This window comes from Globicephala melas, chromosome 5 (assembly GCF_963455315.2).
Source record: "Globicephala melas chromosome 5, mGloMel1.2, whole genome shotgun sequence".
NCBI classification, from domain to species: Eukaryota; Metazoa; Chordata; class Mammalia; order Artiodactyla; family Delphinidae; genus Globicephala; species Globicephala melas.
The window spans coordinates 26,939,633-26,965,406 of record NC_083318.1 but is presented as its reverse complement, the minus strand read 5'-3'; the positions used below and the strand labels follow the sequence as shown (position 1 = coordinate 26,965,406).

Sequence of the window (25,774 nt, the reverse complement as noted above, 5' to 3'; positions counted from 1 at the left end):
AAACAAATGTAAAACATAACAGCATGTCTGCTTTCAGTTGGGAAAATAAGAAATCATTGCCCACATTAACTAAACAAGTACCCCCTTTATCTAAATGGGTAGTTTTATTGGTTACATGTTTTAATGCTGCCCTATCTTTACTTTCTTCTTCTCTTAGAATTCGATTCTTAGAACTGTGAGTTTTATTGTTTTGTGAAATGGAATTTGGGGTTAAGGATTGAAAATATGAACTTATTCCTTCTGTGATGTGAGTCTTCTTACTTTATACTTCTTCTCTTTCAGAAGAGATTTTCATTCATTCTTTTCCCACATAACGATGATATTAATGATAATAAAAACTATAACTAAAATTTAGTAGTTACAAATATGCCAGACACTGAGGGTAGATCTAGGATTCAAATTTAGGTTGTCAGATTCCAAAATCCATATTCTTAACCACTCTGATGTAACTGATCTTGACTTTGCTAAAAGTAGCTTACCAGGAATTTTCAACTTTTAAAAACTCACTTAAATAGCGCCCTTTATGGATTTTCATGGAAGTATCATATTCAGTATCATTTTCTAAAATCTACAGATTCACTAAAAATAATTTGGAACTACTCACTGGTGGTAGGTAAATAGCATGAGGCAATAATTATGTAAAATTAATCCAATTAAATTTCATGTTACTACCATTTGAATGTAATAGTTGAACTACAGCCATACATCTAACGTACGAATTTCACATCATTGGCTTCATACGATGTGCCATTTGAGCAGCAATGTGAGTTCTCTGCCATCAGAGAAAGTTTCCTTTGCTATTCCTCCTTCCAGAATTCTTCACCCCAAAGTATGAATAAAGTCATTGTGTGGAGAGAAGAGTAAGGCAGCAGTTTGTAAAGGAAAAGTCACTGCTTCCGAAATTTGTGAGACATTTTTGGAATCCTGGTTTGTTTCCTTAACCTTTGCTTTTCTAACTTTACTTCGTAAGACCTAGCAGAGGATATGAGACAGTTGAGCACTCTCTGGGGATTACAGTCATTGTCTGTTTGCCGGAATGGACATCAGAGTGGGAGGGACACATTTCTGGCAGCAGAAGCCAGCAAGCTCAGTCTCCTAATGCAGTTTGGAAGAACTGTGAGATATGACTCATCCCTCTACTTACTGATCAGCTATCATCAATTATTTGCATAGTTTTAAAGTGATCGTTGCATATAATCATTGATATGTAGAGCATAAATTACTGAATAAGCTACTAAAATAAAAGTGACATTATAGTTATATTACCATTTAAACTTCGGTTCTAAATCTTATCTGATGCCATAAGTCCGTTAAAATGGGAATCATAAAAGTGGCAGTGCAATAAATACATGTAAAGTCATTTGACACTTTTTAAGTGGAGTCAAGAACTTTTCTTTGAATACAGGTCCATTGACTAGAAGGCTAAGTCATCGTTCTTGAACAAAGAACATCTATAATACATACTGTATTGTGTGTGTCTATCCTATAATGTCTATATCTATATACAATTTATCCTGTGTATTATCTTAAAGAGACACTATTCTGAGTGCAGAACCTTTTTAAACTTTTGACATTTTTTCCCCAACGTGCTATAATTGTCTCAACCACACCTGAGTAGCAGTTATTTTTGGAGACTCACCTTTGTTGAGACTTTCCAAACCATTTACCTTAGTTTTTATAGAAAAATATTACTTATGTAGTATTTAACTTATATATAAAAATTATGTTAACATGTACAATTGGTATAAAGGGGTTTGGGAGCAAAACCAGGTTTAGCTTGTAGCACTGATGGGAGCCAATGTGTGTGGACACTGGAAGGTGGCATACTAGCCAAGGTCACTCGCCACGCTGTGACTTATTGTGACTTGCTGAGTAAGTGGTACAAAGGAAGTGGTTGACCAGGGAGATGGGCTAAATGAGGAGCAGTAAAGCACACTTTTTCTTTTGCACAAAAAAAAAAGCAGATATTATCCCCCATTTATAAAACACCATGTAAGGACTCATGTTTGATTTTCTACATCATGAGAAATGTTAAAAACTCATTATTAAGTCTGCCATCTATCGCATTCTATTTGTTTTGCCACATTATATGATTTAATTACATCCTATTAAACTTATACATCGTGCACTACTCATTTTAACTTTTAAAGTAGTTTCTCATCTTGACCATAGAATCCGAGATTCTATAGCAGAAGAAGACGCCCATGATCATTTAATTATATCCTTGTTTTCTTTGGGCTATTCAGATGTACTTGCATAAAACCATATTTATGTTTGGCTAATCAAGTTTTCAAAGGACACTTCATTTAAAAGGACAATTTTTTTCATTTCTTATCACATTATTAATGAGTGGGAAGACTTATTTATTATCCATTCAACAAATATTTACTGACGACCTTTTAAGGGTCAGGCACTATGTCATGTACAAAGGCATACTATATTTACTACATTGTGTATAGAAAGCAGTTTTAATATCTGTGCCAAAAAATATCCATGACCAATATGATCAGTGTTACTTTTTCTATTGCCACATATATTTGCTGATAATAACCTTAATAGCATTCAATAACCAAACTAAAGCAAAGTTAGTTCCACTCTCACAAGTTCAAAGAAAATATAGTCACATTATCAGCATCTGAAAATAGAAACTGAGAAGGTCAGGCAATATAATTTAATCATTTAAAGTGTATTTCCATCAGTTATTTTCAAATGGAGAAGCATCTTCTTGTGGAAATGTTTCCTATGAAGGGCAAATACTCTAGAACATTTCTGCAAAAATGGACTTTCTGGTGTGGTCTAATGCAGTAGGTATCCCTTAAAATTTTTAATCATTTAATGTACATTTAGATACTTATTTTAAAAGTTTCCCCAAAAGTCATAGTTTAATTGAATGTCATTGTCTCTATCCTGTATTTTAAATGTAAGTCATTTTTCTGCAATCTATACATTTTCCTAATGCAGGAAAGTGGGTCGCAAATTGAGCTGCACAATAGACCCACCTGAGGAACTTTAAAAAATACCTATAGCTGGCCCTGTCTTCAGGGATGCGGATTTAATTGGCTTGTGTTGAGACCCAAGCAACAATATGTTTTAAATTTCTCTAATAATTATAATATGCAGGTAGAGCTGAGAACCGTTAATATAGAACTTAGGTTATCATCTTTCTGTGTTAAATTCATAAATTAATTAATATTATAATTAAATGGTATATTTTTAAGTTTGTTCATTCATCAAATTCTTATTGACTACCTGTTATTCTCCAGAACTTTGGATAGATGCTTTTGTCTTTCCTACAGTGTTTAATTTGTTTTCAGTGAATAAGACATTATGGAATTATTTAGACATCAGAAACAACATGCTGGAAAGCTGAATTTACTACTCTAGTCTACAATTGTACCTTCATCTGGATAACATGAGACTTTCTTTACTTTCTGCATTTCTTCCTTTTCTTTTCTTCCCAAAGAAAATCTACGTGGTCATTATGTGGATCTTAAATGTATTATGTCATCAATTTATTCCAATATGTATTTGAGAAGCCCCTACTATGTTTCAGGTTCTGTGGAAACAACTTCTTTCATGACTCACACCCATGAGGTGGGAGGTGAAGGGGGCACGTACAGGTGTGTGTGATGTGGTGCACGTGATGCTATAGGAGTGGGTAGCGGCAGATAAACATGGTTGAACAAACACATTCATTGAGGAGGGTCAGGGTGTGTTTCTCCAAGGAAGTTACATCTTATATGAGCCAAGACAAGAGAAGGAAGAACATTTCTGGTAAAGAAAAGGATATATGGGGGAAAAAAGCAGAGGCATAAGAGAACGTGGCTGCCAACATGGTTGTAGCGTGTGGTGGAGGGATGAGGCCTCCCTGACAATCCTTACTACATCACCAAGCATCTTCCCAGCCAGTTTGCCAGACCCTTGAACAACCCGGAGAATTCATCCGAATATAACTTACAGTCAGCCATCTGTAAGGATGGTTCCGCATCCATGGGTTCAACCAACCTCGGATCATGTAGTAATGTAGTGTTTACTATTGAAGGATATCCACGTGTAAGTGGACCCATGAGTTTCAAACCTGCATTGTTCGGGGATCAACTCTATTAAGTTTTCTTCTGAAGAAAATGGGAAGCCACTGAAAGGTTATGCAGTATCATATTGTGATTTAATCAGTCCTTCTTCACATATAGAAATTATACCCCTGTATGTAAATATATTCTTAAATTAATCAGTTGAATTTCCCTGTAAAATTATTTGAAGTTCTCTACTGCTTTTGGAAAAAAAAGAGTTGGTGGTAGGGGTATTGTAGCCAAACAAGTCTGTAGTCTCTAGGTAGCAAAGCTTAAAAACCTAGACAACCTATTTACTGTATTTTAGTGGCTTTAGTTGAAGATTTTACTCTTATTTTAGGAGATTAGTTTTTAAATTTTCTCATAACAATGCCAAGTGATGTACTTAATGCACTTTCAATGCAGAAACTAGAGATAGGAATTTGAGACTCAACTATCTTTAGGTGATATTTCAAGTCATGAGATGTGGATTTTTATCCTTTTTTTTTATCACTGTGGTATCCCTGGTGTCTGAAACAGTGCCTGGCATGCAGTAGGCACTCAGAATGTTTCTTGAGTGCCTGAATGACTAAAATGTTCAGAGGCCCTTTGTTTTTAAGATTAATTTAATATCAAAATATAGTGATGATAAATTATGCTAGCTAATATTTACTGAATACTAACATATACTAAGCACTGTTCTTAGAGCTCTTATATATTTCATTTAATCTTCATAACAATTTTATGAAGTAGTATTATTATCCTGTTTTACAAATGATGAAACTGAGGCACAGAGAAATAAAGGGACTTGCTAAGGCCTCATAGCTAATAAATGATGAAGTTAGAATTTGAACCCATGTAACCAGACTCCAGAGCCTGGTCTCTTAACCTTACCTCATCCATCAGGGATAGAAGGCAGTGCATCTGGCAACTCTGGAGGGCTATTATGGAAGGCAAATAAGCAGCAAGCCAGAATTGTAGACCCATGAAAGACTATAAGGATGGGTGATTCTCCACTGTTGATCCTCTAATCCCAGAAGAGATGCATCACATTTTCTGCCCCGAAGTTTATGTATTTCACATTGTTTACAACTTCGTTCCAGTGGCTTTGTTTTTCATAAATTGCACATATTCACTGCTTCTTTTGAAAGCTTTTCTGGAGACATTACTTAGTCCATTTGAGGGAAGCCCTGAAAACCTGAATCTGCTTTCTCAATATGGCTATTAATGCCATTGCTAAAGAATTTATTTTGCAAATGGGAATTCAAAATAATGAACTTTCTCTTGCACAACTTCACTGGAGTAAACGATCATCTATCTTCAGAAAGAACAAATGAGTTTCCATGAAGGAGAATAAGAGACTAAGCTTCCAAAATGTCCGTGTGGAGAAGATGGAGTGCTCGGGGCCTGATTGCTTGCTGATGCTGTTGACTATGGCCTCTCCTCTGTGACTCTTTTGATCTTTTGTTTGATTTTTGTTCTTAAGTTGAGCATTAATGACTTTTGTCTTTCCAGACTATCACTGAAAAACACAAGCTAAATGTTCCTGAGACCATGACTGAGGTTCTTGATGTTTCTGATGAAGAGGGTAAGACTTTTATTCATTCTCCTATGACATCTGTCATGGTCTTACACAAAGGAAACCATCCATTTTTTCAGGGAACAAGCTGGTACGGTGGATGTGGATGACAGCATCTTAGCACTTAAAGTAACCTTTTCACCTTTGTTTCAGTACATTTACTTTTTCAATTTGGGGGAGGGAGGATTTTGTTTATATATTTTCAACTGGTGTTATCTTTAATGACTTACTAAATAACAGGACTAGGACAAGGGAGAGAAACTGGAAGTCGGCCATCTGTTAAGATATCTACCTGATAATACAATTATTGTTAATATGTTTTAACTATGCTAAAATACATTTTTTATTAAAATGCTGTAAAGTAAAAGAACTTAACGTATACTCTATCAATGGTATATTGAGAAATCTCTGCTTTCTAATTGGTTCAAACATACAGAATATATTTTAAAACTAATATATAGAAAAAAATATATTTAAAAACTAATACATAGAAAAAAAGAGCCTTAGCGAAGGTTAAAACTAGTGCAGGAGTAAGTCATACAAATTCAACATAAGAATTGATAAGTCAGAAGAACTATATGCCCCCTATAGTTCTAGAGTTGATAAAAATTATCTAAGCCAGTGGATTTCAAAGGTCTGAGAAGCTCTACGAGGAGCACCAGGGACTGCCTTGGGGTGGGTATGGGGCATCATGTTAGAGGTACTGCCAGAAGGGTTTCTAGCTCCCCACCTCTACTTCAACTAGAGTAGTTGACTTTTCTTGAACAATAAGAAAAATCTGCTAAAAAAATCATGAATGCAGCACATAAAGTATGCAACCAAGTTTCAGTAGTGCAGCTATTGGGCAAGTGTACCTGTTAGAAAAATATATATGTATGTATATACATGACATGACATGTATACATGAATACATGTACATAAGTGTACATGTTTGAAAAATTATTGCCATACTGACCCTAGTAGTAGGCCCAATACTAACTGCTTTTATGGAGAAATATTAAAGGTATTTTTTTAGGTTCTTCAAGATGTATTCAGAAGGTAAAACTTTACATTGAGATGCCCTTATTTGGAAACAATTTGTTAATTCACCTATCGGTAACAGACATTGAGTTGTCTCAGCTTTTATAAGAACTTACGACAAGAACAAACAAATGTTGGGTCAATGTACTATTGTAAGTAAATTAAAAGGTATTGCCAAAGCTAATGGTTCCAAGTATTTATTGTAATAATTTTGCGTTCCATCCTAATACTTGCCAATTTTCGGCATCTGTACGTACACACTATATTTTGTTTCGTGTGATCTTCTTTCTTATCTTCACTTACATGTTGAACAGCTTTTAAACAGTTTGGTGACCACTTTATTGATGGGGAAGTGCTTAGTGATTCAGGTACCTTTAGAGGAAATTGTTGAAGTGAAAGTTTGTCTTTGCTTTTAATTTTTCTTAGCTGGCTAGAAGCAACTAGCTTAATATTTAAATCTGGGTGCCTAATACTAATCTGGTGGTTTTTGAAATAGCGTGTGTAATATGAGTGGAATTGCTTATGTGTGCATTTGGGTGTGTGGATTGTTATTAACTTGGAAGCTTAACACTATGAATTGCTTATACTATTAATGATTTTTGAAACTATTATTGAGACCTATTAACATAATTAAATTATCTAATGAACATTATATAAATATTTTCCCAAAACTAATATTTCTTCTTAAAATACAAATTTAGAGAAAAATTAGTTTTTGGATAAGTTGACATTGAATTAGCATGAACATGTTAACAACTACGTTAGGCTACTTGATAGGCAGTCATCCCATTCCTGGATAAAGATATATTTTAGATGTGGTTAAAAATATATTAAGTTAGTAGTTATAATCTAATTTTTTAAAGTTAGCTAGGAATAAAGTAACCTTTAAATATTATTTAGGGGGCACTTTGACATATAGGAAAAAATGAATAATATAAAATATTCTATTTAGTAAGAAGTTTCCAAAGTATATGTGGTACCACTTTAAGCGAACCTATTACATGAAAATCTAACTTTATAAATCAGATAAATTAGATAGTGATTATTTAATCTAAAAATAGTTATTTATTTCCAAAATAATTGTTAAAGAATTCCAATAGCTAATGCATCCAAAGTATTTACTGGGTTTTTAGAAATTCCATTTGTGTGAAACATCCTCTTGGACCTGCCCATTGCATAATATAAGACCTAGCTATAACATCTTGTATACTTTTGTTAAAACTATTATGTATTAAAAGTTATTAGTGATAAGAACTCTTGATTTGAGAGGAATGTTGGCTAATGATCAAGAATATCTTTCATGGTGATGGAGGAAGCTCTCCATGTCTAGATATGGCCAAAAACTTAACATTTTTCCCCAGAAAGAAATTCAAGTTGAATAATATTTTTGTATAGGATATGTCTGAGTTTTGTGAAGTAACTTTTTAGTACAAACAATTAGTATAAAGGAATTTGACTAGTTGACATTGCCAATCCTTTAATTTTTTGTGCTCTTCAAATGTTTTCACGGAACCTACCATCATTTATATGGACGAAGTGCAGCCACATGTGTTTGGATAGTATTAGCCAGTCCCTATTTTCTTTACAGCTCTACTATTTTAATGGTAGTCTATGTGTCAATACTCAGAAGAATATCCAAACCAAGTACAGATGTCCTTTCAGGCTAACTTGCTATAGTGAAGCATTCAGAATTTTCCACTCACAAATCCAATCAACAGATAGTGAAAGTGATGTTTTTGTGTGTAAAGCTCTATGACTGGTACCATGGGGGAATCAAAAGTGAACATATATGGAGAGGTAATGTATAAATTAATGAAGCATAACTAAAGGCACTATGTCATCTGCTTTTCATATCTGCCTGGGAAAATCTGGAGAGGGAGAGACCTAGCACAGTCTCAAGGAACTGCTGAAAGCTGGGAGATAAATAGGAGGGTGGCACAGGTTTTAGGGAGTGGAGAAGGAACAGTATGGGAAGGTCCCGAGATGGGAAAGGGCAAGAGAGAGACACAGAGTGACAAAATAATCTAGTCATTCATTTTGGCCGATGCCTTAAAACACACGGGGCTTCGCTGTGGAATGTTTGGATTCTCACTGAAAAGTCAAGGAAATTAGGATGTGTTAAAGATTTCAATTAATGATTGAAACAATTAAATCTGTTTTGTCCAAAGATTAAATCAGCAGCGGCACACGAAGGAGTGCATTGGGATGAAATTGGAAGGAAGCAGGTATCTGAGGGAAGAGAAAGCATTTACTAGACCTCACAATGCTAGGTGCATTGTCTCATTTAATCCCTACAGCATCCATATGGGATAGGCTCTGGATTTCCCCTCATTTGTTTTTCAGGTGAGAAAGGCTCACCTGAAGATGAGGAGGCTGAGGTTTAAACACGTTAAGTAGTTTGTTCAGTGGCACAGAGCTACTAAGTGGTGAATGTGGAATCTAAACCCACTTTGAAAGCTGTTGTAATAGCTCAGTCATGATGTCAATGAGTCCTGATGGAGCAGAATGGCAGAGAAATGGAAGAAAAAGAGAAATGGGAATTCAGTCTCAGAATATTCTACTGTGTAGGCTAAAACAAAGCTGTAAATGTAATCCTCTACATCTTCATAGGATCCTGAGCTGACTCCTGTCTTTGATGACTCAGCTCCATAGCCATAAATTGTATGGTAGGGCTCAGGGGTTATACACCTGTGTAACTAAATTACCTGCGGAAATGTGACCCGTGTATCCCTTATACTCAGAGATTTGTGAGTGGGTGGTGTGTATAAACTTCTGCATTCGTTCTCTGGGACGATGTGTACTAATGATCAAGAGAACTCCAGAATGACTGAGTGTTGGGGTGAAATACGGAGGCACATCTCCCTTCTCCTTTTGACATACTTCCACTGTGGACACTTGACGTTAGTGGGGCTCCACACCTGAGGTTTCAGTCCTTTACCCACTTATCAGCAGAAGCGCTGAGCATTCTTAAGAGAGAGAGAGCTCAGTGACATGTCAGAGAATCTCCTTCTTCCCAGCACTGTGAGGAGTTGTCAGAATGAAGAATCCTTGGGACCTTCCCACTTTATCTTAATTTATTCCCGTACTCTTGTGATCTGTGTCTTATAGAGGCTGGTCATGGCTAAATGTGCCTCTATCACTGAGGAATCTTGTAGTTTCCAGATATTAAAACATGAAACTTTAAAAGCAAGTGATACATCAATGCTCTACAATTAGTAGGAAAGGGTTTTCATAAAATTGTTTGGAAAGATTGGAGAATACAATGAAAAAAGTTAAGTCCTAAAACCTGGAAGTCAGAATTCTATTAAGTAAGTAAATATGTAATGGCAGGGAAGGGGTTGTTCAAGTATAGGAAACAAAAAGGAAATTCACTTTAGGTTTGTTATGATGCAAAAAAATAGGGTTTGCTCTTTGTTTATTTGTTTTACATCAAATAAGTAAGTTGATAAAAGAAAGTATGTTAGGGTATAACCATTCTTTCATAAGCTTTCTGAGTTATGCAAAATTCCTTCCAAGCCTGATAGAACTGTACTCAAACAAGAGTTAAATATTAAAATTCAAAATCTTATTTGAAGATAGCAGACAACGTATCTAGGAAGATGAAAGAAGATGAGGATTTAAAGGCCGGGATAGGCTAGCCTTGGACTGTAGAGGTCGTCTCACTTACCAACATGAAAGGCAAGGATATGATTATCTTATTTTTTGGACACATTAATAACATTTAAAATGTTGAGCTGTATTATATTTTTCCCAAATTGATTTTTCATTTTCTACAGGCATTTCTGCTTTCCATCCCACACTGCAGATAATGTACTATTGCATAGCATGCTTTATACACACATATCCTGGGAGAGACATTTTATGGTAGCACTGGTGAGATTAGTACCTAAACAGGTACCTTTCCAGCTAATTCCAACATTGGGTTAGCATCTGGCCACTGACAACAGCATTTAGGGATTTTGCATCTTTGGGCCATTTCTCTCTGAGACATAATCAAGACATCAGGATATACACCTAAGGCCACCATAGGTGTCCCCAAACCCCTAAACTTCACATTTGGTAACACGGAACCTAGGAGGGGATTTTTTAATGTAGCAGCTGTCTTAGTCAGATAGCATTGTAATAAAGCCATCAAAATGCAGAAATGAGGGAGAATGTAAAGGACATCCACTATTTCACAGAACTCAGTGTAATCAGGGGTTTTGAAATTGTACGTTGACTCCACACCAGAGGCACACAACTTGATACATTTGATTAAAAATGTACTCTTCCAGTTGCTTTCCTTCTGTCTTATAGTAAGTTTCTTTATGCGCAAGAGGGGGAAAGCTAAGTTCATGTAGTTTGTTTGCATCTTTTACAAGATAAAACTGCCGGCACTGGGTCTTGCTTCTCCATACTGGGAGTCAATCCAGCTAGATTTCCTTCTTTTCTCTTTTCTTTCCTTCACTCTTATAAACCTTCTCTTTACCAAGGAATAACAAGAGGGGAAGATGAGAGGAATAAGACAGAAAACTTGAAGTGTAGGCCCTACTGTATTAAGGAGTTTTGAGTAATTTTAAGGACCAAGAAATTGAAACTTATTTTGAGTTGTCTTTGTTCTCTGTAACCATCTTGGTTGCTAAGAGACTGTGGTGAGAACTGGCAAATTAGGAGAAGCAAGATGAAATGCAAAAGCAGATTGACTCTGAAGATGGGCAGGATGCCCTAATCTGGGTGAAATTAGGAATTAGATGCTAGAAAGCAAAGCTCAATTATTTTAGATTCTTGGAGATTAGGGGTGGGGGGATAGTAGAGTGGGGAATAGAGAAAGAGAGAGAGAGTATATTCAAGCAGGCTTTGGGGTTTTACATAGTTTTGTAGGTCTCTTGCTCAAGGGATCCATAAGGTACAGCTTGTATTATATGACATCCTGCATTCAGTCATTCCCTTCACTTTTTCATAAATAAGACTAGGCTTAGTTTTCTCAAAAGTTAACAGGACGTGCATATTTTTTTCTGAAAATAATTTAGGCTTATATCCAAACCAGACAATGCCTGTGTTTTGGTAAACCAAGTCTTAGGATTGATCTTAGAATTTTTTTTCTCCCAGAAATAAAGCAATGGGGATCCCAACTTATTTGACTCATAAAAATACTCCTATATAAAGATTTACCAATTAAATAAGAAGGAGGAAATAGTGGAACACATAAGTCCCACAAGTCCTATAATAAAATGTCCAAGCTTCACGATCTTGTCACTCTGTTCAGACACCAGCTTTCTTCCTGGACTTTCTGCCATTGCTCACCAGCATGGACGCTGACTAGTGCTAAGTTATTCCACTTAGTATTCTCTAAGTAAGTAATGCGTACTACTCTTTTATTCATACTGTTTTTACTGCCCTCCATGACCCTTTACACACTAGCCTCTCACCTGAAATACCATCATCTCTGCCCATCAAAACTGCCCCCAAGCAATTGACCAGCTCCCATTCCTTCTTCAGTGATTCCTTCTCCAGCTTCCTTGGGAATTTCCTAGGGCTACCGCAGCAAATTACCACAAGCTGGTGGCTCAGATTCATTCTCTTACAGATCTGGAGGCTGCAAGTCCATGGTGGGACCATGCTAACCTCCGAAGGCTCTAGGAAAGAACCCTTTCTCGCCTCTTCCAGCTTCTGTGCCTGTCAGCAATCCTTGGTGTTCCTTGGCTTGTAGACACGTCACTCCAACCTCTGCCTTCACATGGCCTTCTCCTCTTTGTCTCTGTGTGTCCTTCTCTTCCTCTTGTAAAAAACACCCTCATTGCAATTATCCAGTATGATCTCGTCTAAATCCTTACTTTACTTACATCTACAAGGACCCTATCTCCACATAAGACCACATCCTGGGCTTCCATGTAGACATGAAATTTGGGGACAGGGGAGACATTACTCAACCCACTACATTATTCTAAAGTGATCTCTCCCTCCTCTGACCTTTTTGGTTCTTAAAGTTCACCAACATCATGCATTTCATGTTCATCTATATTGTTATTTATCCCTGGATTGCTGCTATTGCTGCATCATGTTTTGTGAGGGAGCACTTTGAAGAAGAGAATATATACAAGAGTTGGGGGGAACCACTTTAACAAAAGTAATTTTAAAAACGTATTCATGTTTTCATTAGAGTTGTCAGGTTTATGAAATATTTAAACAGTACAATTATATTTTTTAAATTTTTCAAAAATTATTCTGCATAAATGAAATTTAGCTCATATTTCATTGGTGTGTCAACACTTAGATCATTTTGTATTGATAAAAATAATAACTGGCGATTATTATATTCCAGAACTCTGTTATAATCCTTATATGTTACCTAATTCAGATAACTGACACGTGAGATAGATTATTAGTATCATTCCCATTTTCTTCTTGTGGAAACTGAGGCTTAGGAAGATTAACTGGCCCGTAAGTAGTAGAATTAGAATTTGGACCCAGGTCTATCTGATTTTAAAGACTAAACTTTTAATAACTACTCTGTGTAGCCTAATTCACTTAGCTAAAACTAAATAAATATCGAATGATTTCACTGAGGAGCAATAAAAGTGATTTTAATGATGAGATTTGTAACTGCCAAATATTAAATGCATTGACTTTGAGAAAAAAATTTAGTGGTGAATAAGTTACATATCTATTTACTGGAAGGTCTTTTGTTCAAACTGTCTTTGCCTTTAAGTAATTTGGAGAGCTAATAGTCTTGATTATGGGCTCTTAAGATCATATATACAGGGAAGTAATGAGATGCTGAAAACATATTCCTCTTAAAAGTCTTTAATGCTGTATCTTTATAAATAAATTAGTATTGATTTAGAACACTTATTTTAAACAGATGAGATGAAAATAAATATTTAATTTAATTATAGGAATGAACTACATTCTTTCACATTTTCCCTTACATCGGTTATCAGGCTTTCAGTGTGTGATTAGTACGCTTAAAGGATCATCAAAAATTGTTTCTCTCAGCTAAATTATTCCCCCTTTCCCCTGAGTACTAATGCCTCATGCCCCATCCCAGCACATTAATGGTATGGAGAGCATTTCTGTGAATGAGGTATTATTTATTGAATTTCCTGAAACGTGTATTTTTAAAAGTGTTCTATTCCAGTTCACGGGCAGGGAATGTATTCGTACCATCTGTGCTTCCAAATGAGAGCTACAACACTTAGTCATCGTTTTTGGCCACTGCTTAATTATTATCTATCTCACTTTTTTCCCTGTACTTCACTTTTGGGAAACCATCTAGTTTCCAGCAAAGCATCCTTTTTATGCTCCGTAATAATTTTAAAATTAAATTCCAGGTTGTTTATTACAATATCATAATCTGTCTACTTCGTTCTAGTGTTCTTTCCCTAATGTGCATATTTTGCTAATCTTATAAGTCATATTGTTCCATTTAATACACCTCTTATTTGTTTTAGAGCAGTAGGTATTTCTTAGCATATTGTCAATTACATGAAAAGACTGTTAATGCAGGACATTATGTACAAAATTATTGATACTATAGACAGAAGCTAAGTTGTCTACATATTGTGCTAATTGCTAAGTTAAATATAAAGCTATAAATCAGCTATCATGATAAATCAGCTATCAGGATAAAGAAATGAGTAAAGAAAATTGATATTAAAAGAATTCCAATTCAGGTAATTATTTCTTCTTAGTAGGTAATAGGAAAATGGGTCAAATATTGTTTACCTGAGTTTTAGCACTCTTCAGTTGCATGTGTTCTGTTTTTGTTTTTTTTCTAGCGTGCAGTGTTTCAGTGATGTCAGTGCTATTATGCTGATTTCTTCACAATCATAATCATGTTTTGTAGTCGATATTACATTCAACAAGTAATTCTCCATCTTTCTCTGATTGCTTCAAGGTGATGACACAATGACAGGTGATGGGGGAGAGTACCTTAGACCTGAGGATCTAAAAGAACTGGGTGATGACTCCCTACCTAGCAGTCAGTTCCTGGATGGGATGAATTACCTGAGATACAGCTTGGAGGGAGGACGCTCTGACAGGTATTCACATAAAGCTTTCCCTTGATATCAGAAGTGAGTGCAACATACTTTTATGATAATAATAAAAAAAGTAGACACCGTTATTGACACTCGATAGGTATCTCACTACTCTCAGCAGTTAGCATGTTATCTTACTGCATTCTCTAACAACTTCAAGTGTCCATTTTAAAGGAAACTGAGGCCTAGAGAGATTAAGTAGTTTAGTAGGAGTCAAGCATTGTAAGAATCAGAGCCATGATCAGTAAAGAGCTCTGAACCATTAAAATATGATATTTTTTATCATCTGCAACTTTTTTCTCTAGGCAAATTAAAAGGACAGTTTTGCCTTATGGACACTCTTACTAAACGGCAGTTATAAGATCCTCCCAATCTCCTTGGGGTTTTCTGTTAGGGCCATAGTTTCTGTGAACAAAAGTATGTTGTGAAGAAGGGTTAAAAGGTAACAAATTGAGAAGGAAATGTTGCCTGGAACTGATTTTTTCATGAAAAAGAATCAGAACAGAATCCCTAAAGAGCCTGGATACCAAAAGCAATGATAGCAAAATCTGAAGGAGCCCAGATTTTATAGCCAAATCCAGGGAGGTTTATATTACATTCTGAAATATACAATCAATTTTGGGGGTTATTACTAACTAGCACACCAGGTGTTTATTATTTTTTGAGGTAAACTGATTAAGAACATTCCTTAGTGCCTCATCAAAAGTATGACTGTCAATTTAGGTTAAGCATGTGGTTGTACATATAGTGTAATGTCTTTTGCTACTCAATTATCTTAGGTTTATAACTTTAATATTGGCTCTATTCTTGGCTGTATCCAGCACATTTGGAGTGTAAGAAATAAATGCCTTAAAGAGTAGTCAATTCTGAATGGGCAATTAGCAAAAACAAGCTTTTCTTGGGCCTTTCCCTTGAGTACTAATGCCTCCCTCCTATCTTCTTTTTTTTAAAACAATTCAGTGTGCGTGTAATGAGTGCCTTTCTGGGCTGGCTCTGTGGTGGGTACCAGAGGTACAAGCATGACTAATATGTAATTGCTAAATTCAGAATCTAATGGAGTGAGAGAGAGATGAAGCTAGTGGTACCCACAGAGTGCAACTGGAGCCCTGAGGCTCAGGCTTCCTGGAGGGAATGAGCCCAAACCGAGACAGAATAATAGTGATGATGGTGAAGAAAGGTGGGGAGGGTATTTGAAGCCTTAAATAAGGTGAACAAAGGCTCGTGGTGTATGAGAGAAACAGGATAGTGCAGTGTGGCTGAAGTGTAAGTATGAAGGAGGGGAGGTCACATTTACATTTCGGATGGATCCCTCTGACCGTGATATAGAGGATGAATTTTAGAGGAAAGTTGTCAAAGGGCTAAACTTGGCAGTATCGACCACCTGAGAAATTATTGCGGTAGTGTTCGCTGAAGTTGCTAGGATACAACTTGAACTCTAACCTGGGTGGTAGCAGTCATGGGGAGAGTTTTAGAAATGAAAAATTTGAGAACATATCTGTGAGGTAAAACTGGCCAGATCTGGCGATGGATTTCACGGGGTGGGTGAAGAAGAGGAAGGAGACTTGATTGGTTCCTTGGCTTCAATGACTTGGGTAGAGAGTGGTCCTTGGGATCAGGGTACACAGGGAGGAGCCATTTGGCGGGTGAGGGTAGGGGAGCTTGTGATGGTGTCAGTGTTCTAGATATTGAATTTTGACACACTGATTGATTTGGGCCTCACAGTCTGAGATTCTTAAAAGGCTTCAAATTTCAATAAAGTGAAATGTTTATGGCTTTGCAAAAATTCATAATAAGCTATGAATAATCATATTACTGTTATCCAAAAATCCTTTTTTTTTTTCCCAGCTTCATTTCTTTTACTAAGACTAAGTGCTTGATTTGATCCTTTTGCCTTCTTTGAAAGTACTTAGTACTGAGAAAGATTTAGAACAATACTTTCTATAAGACAGGGGTCAGTGGTTAGAGGATTCTACCTAAACTGAATACTTCTCAGCTTGTAAAGACAGGAGATATGAAACATTGAAGACGTGAGCTGTTGTCCAGCTCCACACTTGCATTTCTAGAACGCCAGATGTATTCATGCTCTCCAAGATGGAATTATAGTCAGTATCTCATTTTCATGATTGCAATGCAGTGTTTTATTTATTTTTTAAATTTTGCTTAGACAATTCAATATAAGTTACCTTTTTTCGGTAACCATTTTTTTCCTTTTCATTATTTCTTTATTTGGTGTGCTTTCAATAGTACCATGCCCAGGTAGGTATTACATAGCATGAAAACATGATTTTCCTGGATACATCCACATTTCCCTGCTCCCTGCTCAATGTGTGTGTGTGTGTGTGTGTGTGTGTGTGTGTGTGTGTCTGTCTGTCTGTCTGTCTTGGCGGGGGGTGCTTATATTCTAGAATTATGGATTTATTCTCAGATTAGGATTTTTATGTATTAAATTGAATATCTATTCAAGCTAGAAGGGTGAATATTTTACTAGAATCAAAGTCTGTGACAGGCCCCAGGCCTGACTGTTTTAACTGTCACAGCTCCACCTTGTGGTTGATAAAACATTAGCATGGCTTCCCCAAAAGGAACCTAATTAGCCTATGTATAGTTGGAGATGATTAAAAAAAAAATGATTCAGATGCCTAAAATGTACATGGATGCAGAAGAATAAAAATAGGTACATTTTAATCACATTGAATAGAAACACAGTCAAGTTGATTCGTTGGATTTTGTGTCCATTTTATTTTATTATTACAAATTAAAAATACTATTCAAATTCAATGCAAAACGCTAAATAACAATGAACCACAAAATATTCTCCATGTATTAAATCAGACACATTGACATTTTTGGATATTCACTTGCTCAGTAGGTTTGAAAACACTGTTCATTGGATGTCTAATAAATATTGCAGCTTCCTAAGATAGTAATTATTATACTTTTCTGTGGAATTACAGACTTTGATACCACCTAATATGTGTCCAGAAACCAGTTGTATCATGGTGAAAAAAGTATAAATTTAAGATCATAAAAAACTCTTGGCCTATCCCTTAGCTAAACAACAAGTAAAAATTTACACTTTTATGGATATGTGCTATTGCAGATTTATTAACTGAACAGCACCACCTCTGACTTACTGGGAAAAAAAAAAAAAGGCAACTCTGTTGCAAAATATTTGAATTTGCTTGCACTGTTTTAAATCAGGGTAGGCAATTTCTGATCCAGAGACTTGAGTTATCCCAGACCTTTGTGCTGGTCATGATTCCTTTAGAGAGAATAATTTCTTTACTCTTGGAATATTCTTACTTCATATATTTCATTTAAGTAGATTCTATGACATCATAGAAAAAAGATCAGTTAGAACTATAAACATTGATTAAATACCAATTAGCATTTTAGAAGGCAGTAAGCAGAGTGAACTAGAATAAAATCAGAGGATAGAGATATTTAGACATATAGTTTCAACTTATTCTCTCTCCCTCTGTCTCTCCAACTTTCCTCACTCTCTGTCTGCATCTTCTAATATCTTTTTCTCCCTACCCCAATCTCCTTTTTGTGGTCAGTCACTTTGTCTCTTTCTTTCCTTTCTTCTCCCCCTGTATTTCTTTCCTGTTGGGGCTCTAGGAAAGACAAAAAATAGCACCAACACCCCTTTGCTCCTGTTTCAAAACCAATTAAAAGATAGACCCAGGTATCGGGTAGCTGGATATCAGTAATCCACCTTTATTACTGATACATTGATTGCAGGACGTAGCTCTACATTCACAGCCAAATAAGCTCTTTAATACCTCGTTCCTAAAGCAGACAGACATCCACCCAGTTGTGGTGCCTCCCTGAGAGTGGCCATTGAGACCTGGCTGCCTTTTTTTCAAAGTTTACACATTTACAGTGGTGGCAGCCACGTCACTGGGTCTTATTTGAGGTACCTTCTTTTTGCCATTCGAGTTGTTCCCATCCAAGCTAAATTTCCATTTCCCCTTTGAGACCTGTGTTTCTACTATTCCAGTGCTGCCTTTAAGGGTTAATCTACGTAGTGACGACGTCTCTACTTGCTGTTATGAGCAGGCATCTTTACTCCTTTACTCCAGTGCCTGTTGGTCCTTTAGTACTGTTCATTCATATGAATCTAGCACTTTTAAATGTGTAAAGTCACCATCTGGATCTTTGAATTTTAAAGCTGAGGATAGAGATTAAGTAATTAACAAATCTGAGCCCAACAGAACTAATGGGGGCAGATGGTTGCGCCTGTAGACACCATATCATTTCAAGAGGTTGACCTCTCTACTGTTTGCCCTCTCTTGGCTCAATTCAAAACAAAATAAAGGATAATAGAATTTAAGAGCTGTTGATCTTAGTGCTGCCTGGTACAAAACAATACAAGTGCAGGAAAAAAAAATGCTCAGTCCATTAATTGAGACAAGCTTTTGCTGAGATTAAAAACCCCTTTCCCCAATAATTTAATCACCTTCCCATCCTCAATTTCAAGGTCACACCAGGGTTGGTCACAGCAGCCTGTTTATGAAGCGCACCATCGAAATCTAACTGCACAGCTGTAAAAACAGCTATAATGTAAGCTGTTTCCAAGTGCCAGGACTAAAACCCCTGTGAATAGGTTTGCTAGGCATTCAGGCTGCTCCTGCCTTGGCCGTGTCAGGAGCCTCAATCTTCCCCAAGAGCTTATATAACATAAAATAGTATATTGTCTAATTCTATTTAGATTTGATTTTATTATAAACACAGATTAATATAGGTGTAAAAACATAGGATCAATTAAATATTTATTTTATTTTTTATTGAAGTATATTTGATTATTTATTTATTTGGCCACACCATGTGGCATGTGGGATCTTAGTTCCCCAGCCAGAGATCCCAATGTCCCCTGCATTGGGAGCGTGGAGTCTTAACCACTGGACTGCCAGGGAAGTCCCAGGATCAGACAGTTAAACTTTTTTTGATTCATGTCACTTACCCTCTAATATTCGGCATTTACTTTGGGGGCATAAATCCTACAGCAGAATAGGAGAAAGCCCCAAATTACTATGAATTATCTACCAAGTGATGATTTCCTCAAAAATAATTGAAGTTGGCAATATTGACACCTCATAAAGATGACAGTATATGGCTTACAAACTTAGGTATATTTGCAAAAGAAAATAGCTTCTGCTAATAAATATGCTAACTTGATGTTTAGTCCATAATTCTGTAGCACTTCACTAGCCAAATACCTACTAGCTAAACGTAAATGAAACCTTGCTTCTATCAATATTGTGAAAGTTTGCATATCTCTTTATTTTCCCCTATGGGCTTTGGGCTAATATTTTGAATACAGATCTTTAATACTTGGACTAACATGTGTAAAATATAGTTTATTTAAGTTATCAATCTATTTGTCATTTGATTGTACAAATTGACTAGGAAGGAATGAAATTGCATCTATGCAAATGTCAAGGTTCACAAATTTCATTTGAGTATATAATTCAGAACTTTGAAATTCAGATTTATCAGAAGTGTAAAGCATTGATTATCAAGGCCTAAATCCCATTTTGAAGCCAAACCTCAGTTTTGGGTCAGTGTCTACTGGCAGTTCGTTTTCGTGCTGGCGGATGTGTGTGTTTTGTGGGTTGGTCTTGGAAACAGTTTCTTGTGCGCTTGCATCTCATTGCCACAGCAACCAGCACTCTGTGGTGCTTCACTCACCACACACAGGACATGCACAAGGAACAGTGCTGTCCTTTGAAATAGCATTGTTGGAAACACCAGGGACAAACAGGAGGGACACCACTTCCGCAGGAAACATGCATCTGGCCACAGTTCATCTCACTCTGTAGCTTCCAGGGGTGTGCACGAACATTCAGTCATTCACAGTTGGAGAGGAGGAAAAAGAGGCGTGGAGAGAAAGGAAAATGAGTGAAAATGGAACCTGTGCTTTCATTTCATTCTCTCCAAGGGCTGTCTTATTCCCCTCCCCCGCCCCCTAATATTTTTCTTAGTTGCAGGGAGATTTACATTTAACACAGATTTAAACAATCTATCCTGGAATTATTTTCTGTGTGAATTTCTTATACTGGCAGTAAGTAAGCTACAGTTGTTGGTTTCAAACATTTCTGGGAAGAAAATGAATCAGATTAGGAGTATCAAATTTTATCTTCTGGATTCCCTTGTGCCCTTGCCATTGAGTGGTAGGAACCAGTCAAAAGATACGTTAGTTTAGCTGTGGGACAGAGAGGTACGGCAACACAGAGACCTGTGTTTCCTTCTTCCACGGTTGCGATTTATGTCCCCCTGGAAGTTGCACTGTTAGCTAATAGCACGCTTTTTTCACTCTCCTGCTCGGCTCATCATTTCATCCTCCCAACCCTACTACTGCTGTTGGTATTTGACCATGACCTCCTGCCAACCTACCAGCCTTCGATCCTTCAGTTCCGACAGGTCTCACACCCTGAGCCATGCCTCATACCTGAGGGACAGTGCCATGATTGACGACACAGTTGTGATCCCCAGTCACCAGGTATGTGACTTTTTGCCTTCACATTTCTGCTTTCTGGAGAGCTTTTTAGCATTATCGGATGCCGGAAATGTCCAGAGGAAGTTTTTTAATCTAAAAAAAATTGTATTAATTCAGTTGATAATCTAGGATAAGGGATTTAAGAGTTTTTCTAAAACATAAAAAATGTTTGCTGCATTTTTCAGTGAGCAGAGTTTTTCTAAAATAACATACTCCTTGTTTCTTCAGCTATACTGGATTCTTCCGGGTGGACATTATATATAAAACTCAATTCCTTTATAAAATCTCTATTAAAGGAAAATGTAAGGTAGGATGCATTTAAGGTAAAAGATGAAAGGTACAGGTTAAAAATATGTCTCTCTATATTTAAAATTGTTTTCTATTAGAAAAGATATAGAATTTGTTATGGAATATTTTCATTTTAGATATAATTTTATCAGCTTTGGCTGGATATAGGAAGTAGATGAACACCTACTCTTTTCAAAGACAATTACAGAAATGTGATCCTATATCAATAATATAATTTAAATGGGAATGCATTATAAAGATACATTTTAAATGCCTTGGTCTTCTATCATATTTTTAAATGAGCGTTTTTCCAGGTAATACCACTTTCCTGTCACGCCATTTTTTTAAAGTTCATTATATTTTAATTTAATTGAAGGAACGTCTTTTTATTAAATCCAGTGTTCTTTGTGTTTAGGTGTCAACTCTAGCCAAGGAGGCAGAAAGGAATTCTTATCGTCTAAGCTGGGGCACTGAGAACTTAGACAACGTGGCTCTTTCTTCCAGCCCTATTCATTCAGGGTAAGTAAATCAATATTATGCATCCAGATCGAGAGGTAAAAAGAGATGAGTGAAAATAACAGCTTTGTCCAGTAGCTTTAGCTGATGGCTAGCTTACAGGGGAAGTGACCTTTTTGAAAACTTGTCACTGCTTTATCCACCATGGACTCTATCCACACAAACAAACCAGCAAAAAGCGTCGAATTCAGCATAGAAGAACTGACCATTGTTTTCAAATAAGTCGTAGAATTGCGTCAGACAGCTTGCTAACTAACCAGAGTATACCAGTGGCCTCCTTACTGTTCACATTTTTGTCTTTAAGATGGCCTTGAAAAGAGGGGCAAGATCATTTGCTTTTTTGAAATTTCTGTTTACTAAGATTAACTGACTAGTTTCATAAATGCCTTTGCTTATGTTTTAATGCATTTAAAATCATGTTTACGGAAGTGTGAGTCATACAAATGTATAGAGGAGTTCACAAGCTGTTTGAAGTAGGGATATTCTAAAAAGGAAAATTTGAATGCAACCAGTCAGGTTCTCAGTTGTCTTTTAAAAGTCATCCAGATAATATATTTGCCACTACTTAAGAAATGCTGCCTATTTATATCAACTCATTAAAAAGTAGGGCTTTGAGTTAATAATTTTAAACATTCTTAAAGATCATCTTAAGTTATAAGAATTCAATTATGTGGAATATACATTCCTTAAGGAGTTTTAAATTGTAAACTCTTCATGATTGCTTTTTTCCTTACATTTCAATGGTGTCAAGTTGTATAGTAATTTCATAATTACATATAAACTTTTAAGATGTTTTTATTTAATCACTTTTAATCCCTGCCATATTTTATCTAACTAAATATAATATTTTGATTTAAATTATTATCCCAAACTCTTTTTCCATAATCCCCAGAACTATTTTTAGTAGATTCTTTCTTGTTCTGATTATTCTAAAATATTCTCCTTTCAGGGATTTCCCTGGTGGTCCAGTGGGTAAGACTCCGTGCTCCCAGTGCAGGGGGCCCGGGGTTCGATCCCTGGTCAGGGAACTAGATCCCGTATGCTGCAACTAAGACCCAGAGCAGCCAAAATAAATAAATATAAAAAAAATATTCTCCTTTCAGGAAAGCATTCTAAGATATTGTAGTTAAAAATGTTGTACTTCTTAGCCTGATCTTCTGTTAAAGGCTCGGAGAATGAATATAAAATTAGTTATTGAAAATAATCATAATACTCTTCTTTGTTAAATAAGTAAAAGCTAGTCCTTGATGCAGGTGTTATTCAAGGGAATAAAAATCAATTAAAGCTCATCCAAATTTACTTACATATTTTTAAGTATAAAATAATTAAAATCTGACAGCTATAAACTACTCAAAAAGCATAACATTGCATTCTGCTACTAAGTTTTTCAACAATGATGAGAAGAAAAAAAAAAAGAAAGTTGGACCTAGAGTGTTGATGGATAATAGTTCAGAATCTAGAAACCATAGTCTAGTATTTGAAGCCCATACCCAGCCTACAAAGTGACAAGATTATTTTAAGCAAAATGTAATTAACTATTAGTAACCGAATTTATAAAAGAGTCAAAGTGTTATGGTGGTATTTCAATTTCCAAAATAATTTACTTTATAAAAGGAATTTCTTAAAGAAGTCTTAACTACTGAAGGGCAGTAAAATACTCAGATGACGTACATCGATATACATACCAATAGTATAAAACTAGATACATGTGTAAGTAATTAGAATTGATTACTTATGATGAAACAAGAGTATCCCGTGGTTAAAGTTTAATCACTCATTAAAGTAAGGATCTTTAAAATCTTGGTCTCTAATAAATCAGTTTTTCTGTTAACTTCACACCTGATCACTGATGCTAATCCTCAACGCTGGCTGTACATTGGTGTCACCTGGGAGCTTTAAAAAATATTGATGCCTGGGCCCCAACTCAAATCAGTTACATCACAGTCTCTGTCACTGGGGCCTTGGCACTGGTATATTCTACAAGTACCAATAGAGCAGATATATATGTTTTATACAAACCGTTAGAAAGGAACAAAATTGCCTAATAAAAGTTTGACTTTAAGGGTGACTTAGGTAATTAACATATGACTAGTTACTTCAAATATTTTTTATCCTTTCCATTTACTTAAGTATTCATTCTTCACACACTGTTGAATTCTACAATGTATTAAACCTTGTGCCAGGCACTAAGGAACATAGATGAGTAAAACCTAGGCACTACCTTTAAGAAACACACCTATGTGTTGTTATTTGAACTTGGAAGACAATCTCTGGAAGAGAGATAACATGATGGTTAAGAGTGTGTTTGGAATCAGATCAATCAGAATTCAGATCCTGGCCCTGACACTCATTATGTGACACTGGGCAAGTTGTATAAAATATATAAGTTTCAGTTTACTTACCTATAAGATGAATGTTATATTATGAATTCCATAGTGGAGCTTTAAGGATTCGACACTTCTTAAGTAGTTAGTATTTTGCCTAGAAAGAATAAGTACTCAATAGATTATAGTCATTAGTATTTATATAATCCCCATACACATTTTCCACATCTTTAACAAATTCCAAATCAGTGAAACAAAATGTATTCTGAATCCTCTAAATGACAATAACCAATGTGGTACAGTTCATAATGGCAGTGTTTGACTTATTATTTTTAATCAGGTAATCTATCATAAAGTTGTGTCTCTACTATAGTATTTGAATGAACACAGTGCAAAAGATGACTCTAAGAGGATGGGTAGTTACCATTGAAAACTCAATGATTCTGAGGGTGATGGTATTTGAAAGCTACCATGATATGAATGTATATGAATAAAATTCATAATATATCATGTAACAATGACATGTAATTTTATTCATTATACACCAGATTCCTGAGTAATAGTTTTTATATAGTTTTCAAGGAACTGAGTTTCTCTTTAATTAATTGGGTGAATTCCTAAGCCACTTCAAAATCTGCCCAAAATATAAGAAAAAAATAATTTTTGATAGGAGGGATAAAAAGTTAGCTTTTATATGCATATGCCACTAATTTGATGTATAATGTTCTATTAGATTAGATAAAGGGATTTTAGATTAATGGAAGACACAGCTTCTACCAATAAGCACTATTAGTGATTTTCTTTTACTTCTACTGTTTCCGATGACTAATGTCTGTCACTATAGGAGAATAGGTATCAGTGATTAAAAAGCCTGTTCTGACCAAGAGATACAGCCAATAGCTAGCAAAAGAAAGGCTGACAGTAATATTTTTGTTGTTGTTCTTGAAGAAGTTGCCTTACTGATTCACACTCTAACCAACAATTATTATTTCTAGTATCCCAGTCATAATCACATCCAACACAAGGTTGGACAAGATTGAATTTGAATTTAATCTTCCCTATTTCATAAGTGCATAATGAATCAACAGATGTAAGGCACAAGTTCCTAGTGAGAGCTAGTTTTGTGACTCACTTGAAATATTATTTCGAAAGTCTTTATTTTTATACTTTTTTAATAACAGCCAAGTGCCAACAAATAAATGTCAATTCATGATGTTATACTACAAGATATGGTAACTAGAAGTCAATAAGAAAGTAATCTTTTAAAGGACTTCCTTTTCATAAAAACATGCTGAAGATGGTTCTGCTGTGAACCTAAAACTACTCTAAAAAATATAGTCTATTTAAAAAAAAAAAAAGTAAAGATGTTAGCTCAAATAGTGGAAGGTGATATTTGAAACTCAAGGAAGTTAAAGCTGTTTCTCATTTGACAACGTTAATATTTATCTAAGTACATATAGCGGTTAATTTAGCTGTTA

General features: G+C 35.7%; 1 protein-coding gene across 50 annotated transcripts in view; it reads left to right on the top strand.

Annotated features, from left to right (window-relative positions):
- The window catches only part of ANK2 (ankyrin 2), a 690,343-nt gene that overhangs the window by 604,531 nt on the left and 60,038 nt on the right, over positions 1–25,774 (top strand). For 33 of the 50 annotated variants that reach the window (XM_060299088.1, XM_060299047.2, XM_060299051.2 and 30 more), the window contains 4 exons: positions 5,565–5,637; positions 14,525–14,669; positions 21,069–21,171; positions 21,872–21,975. In XM_060299088.1, coding sequence (XP_060155071.1) covers positions 5,565–5,637; positions 14,525–14,669; positions 21,069–21,171; positions 21,872–21,975 — 425 coding nt within the window. Of the gene's footprint in view, positions 1–5,564; positions 5,638–14,524; positions 14,670–16,910; positions 16,923–21,068; positions 21,172–21,871; positions 21,976–25,774 lie in introns of all 50 variants that reach the window. The other 17 variants (XM_060299087.2, XM_060299081.2, XM_060299072.2 and 14 more) reach the window with 2 other exon arrangements.